General features: G+C 42.6%; 1 protein-coding gene across 2 annotated transcripts in view; it reads left to right on the forward strand.

Moving 5' to 3' along the window:
• The window catches only part of LOC131356206 (guanylate kinase-like), a 23,867-nt gene that overhangs the window by 1,419 nt on the left and 19,948 nt on the right, over positions 1–2,500 (forward strand). The window contains exon 1 of one of the 2 annotated variants that reach the window (XM_058395122.1): positions 719–876. The exons of the other annotated variant lie outside the window; for it this stretch is intronic. Within the exon in view, the coding sequence (XP_058251105.1) occupies positions 843–876 (34 nt within the window). The 5' untranslated portion in view covers positions 719–842. Of the gene's footprint in view, positions 1–718; positions 877–2,500 lie in introns of those variants that run through there. 2 annotated transcript variants of the gene reach the window in all.

Raw genomic sequence — 2,500 nt, forward strand, 5'->3', positions numbered from 1 at the left:
TCACTTTAATTACTGACCCAATCTCGAGCTGTTCTGTAACCTTCACACACTGGTCAGTCACCACACTGGTGGAATAAACACTGTCCTCCATCATCCCTGTAACCTTCACACACTGGTCAGTCACCACACTGGTGGAATAAACACTGTCCTCCATCATCCCTGTAACCTTCACACACTGGTCAGTCACCACACTGGTGGAATAAACATCAGTCACCACACTGGTGGAATAAACACTGTCCTCCATCATCCCTGTAACCTTCACACACTGGTCAGTCACCACACTGGTGGAATAAACATGTGTGTGAGTGTGAAAGAATAACTGAGTACTCATAAATGATTTGGTCAACTACGAGTGAAACATCCTGGACACTGAATTATGTGTGGTCAGTTTTAGTTTTTCCAGTGAAGCGCACAGCACCACCACCGAAGCTCTCGTGAAGTCCTGTAATGTTTATCTAGGAGAAGACGTGTCCTGTCTGTACGTCTCACGTGTAGTGAGGAAACACAGCTCTAGTACTTCACTGCTCTCCACCTCATATTACAGAAGATCTTTAGAATTAGAATTCTATTTAATTCTACACTGAAACCCTGTAGTTTTATGTTGAAAGCCCTGTGCACGGACAGGCACTAGGCACTCCACTGCTCGAAGCACGGAACCTTAGTGCGCGTGTCGCGATTTGAGACACAGCCCGGCCGTGTTCTGCGCGCGGGCCGCGCAGCGTTGACGCGCTCGAATACACTCGTAACCATGAGCTCAGTGCGGAAAAACGCGATGAATCGAGTTCCGTGTCCCGGGTTCCAGGAGGATCGCTTTACCTTTTAGGAGCTCGGTCTTCTCCCCGATGTACCTGAGGTTCTTCTCCAAAGTCTTCTCAGGTGAGAGAGAGAGATTATTTCAGCTCTATTGTTGTAGAAAGAGGATTATGTTCGAGTGATGCAGCATCCGGGGATTTCAGGGGCATCCGCGCGCATCACCTGGTTCTGATGGACGTGTGCGCGAGCCGCAGCCGGACCGGTCACTTCTTCTGTTTACTCCTCTTTGTTTCCACACCACTTTATACCTTCACACTGACCTCCATCTCTCTCACAGACTACAACGTTTACCTGCATTTCTCTCCCAAATCATCTCTTCACACTTTTCTTTCAGAGATTCCCAGTTTTTCCTTCATTTCTGTCTCATTTCCCCTTGATTTTCCTCCCAGAGATTCCCAGTCTGTCTCTTATTCCTGGACTATATTTCCATCTTGCCTTATTTCTTTTCTCCAAGTTGAGGTTAATTAAAGCAGTTTATCTCGTTTAGTTTAATTAAAGTGATTATGTGGATGATCTCCAGTGGACAGTTTGTGCGGTCAGGGTGTTGGTGACCGTATAAAGCCCAGAGGGAGGGGTTAGGGATTAAGGGTGTGTGATTAGTTTTAATGAAGAGGTTCATGTGGTTGTTGGTGAGAGAGAGGGAGTGTTCACTGAGAGTGAGGATGAAGACGGCTGTATTCATGTCTCTGTTCATGACGGTGTAAAAGACCCTCAGGTTATTAATCACATCTCGTCCTCCTCCTCATCATCATCCTCCTCCTCATCCTCAGCGTCCTCCTCTTCCTCCTCTTCCTCCTCATCGTCCTCCTCTTCCTCCTCCTCTTCCTCTTCCTCCTCCTCCTCTTCCTCCTCATCGTCCTCCTCTTCCTCCTCCTCCTTCTCCTCGTCCTCGTCTTTCTCCTCCTCCTCACCTGATTTCACTTACAGCTAATCGTCCTGCATGAGTCTCTCATTACTGCCCTCACAGGAGGACACGCCCAGGGTGTATATATATAAAAATAAACCCCGCGGTTGTTTTGTTTTATTTATTTTATTTTATTTTTTATTTTTTATTTTTTTACAATAAAACGTTAAAAATCTTCAACATTTCCACTTTAGTAAAAATATTCACTTTAAAAAAATAAAAAAAAAACAAAAACAAAAACACACACTTTGTTTACAGAAAAACAGAAAAGGATTTTACAGGAAACTTTATTCTTTACTTTATTAAATAATTTTACATTTTTTATAAGCTAAAAAAAGTGTTTGTTAAAAAAAAAGAGTTTGATTGGCTTTAAAAAAATCAGAATTATAGCTGGTTTTGTAAAATTATATATATATATATATATACACCTGTTTATAAAACACTGGGGGTTAAAAAAAATAATAGTTTAACATTTTTGGCAAAAATAATAATCATTAAAATGTTTTTATTATTATTATTAAAGGTGTTTAAAGAGACTCGGGTGTGAGAGCAGTGTAGTGGTGATGAAGGTGATGATGATGGTGGTGATGATCATGGTGATGAAGGTGATGGTGATGATGATGTAGAGGTGAAGGTCTGCAGTTACAATGGTGTTATAATGCAGTTATTATCAGCAGAAGGTTCCAGAAGCTCAGAGCTGGAGGTGCTGCTGACTCTGACATGGAGCTCCAGCAGGAAGGGGATTTAAACACGGAGTCAAGAACTGCTGTCAGTGCCAGCTGT

The sequence above is a fragment of the Hemibagrus wyckioides genome, linkage group LG07 (assembly GCF_019097595.1).
Source record: "Hemibagrus wyckioides isolate EC202008001 linkage group LG07, SWU_Hwy_1.0, whole genome shotgun sequence".
Taxonomy (NCBI): Eukaryota; Metazoa; Chordata; class Actinopteri; order Siluriformes; family Bagridae; genus Hemibagrus; species Hemibagrus wyckioides.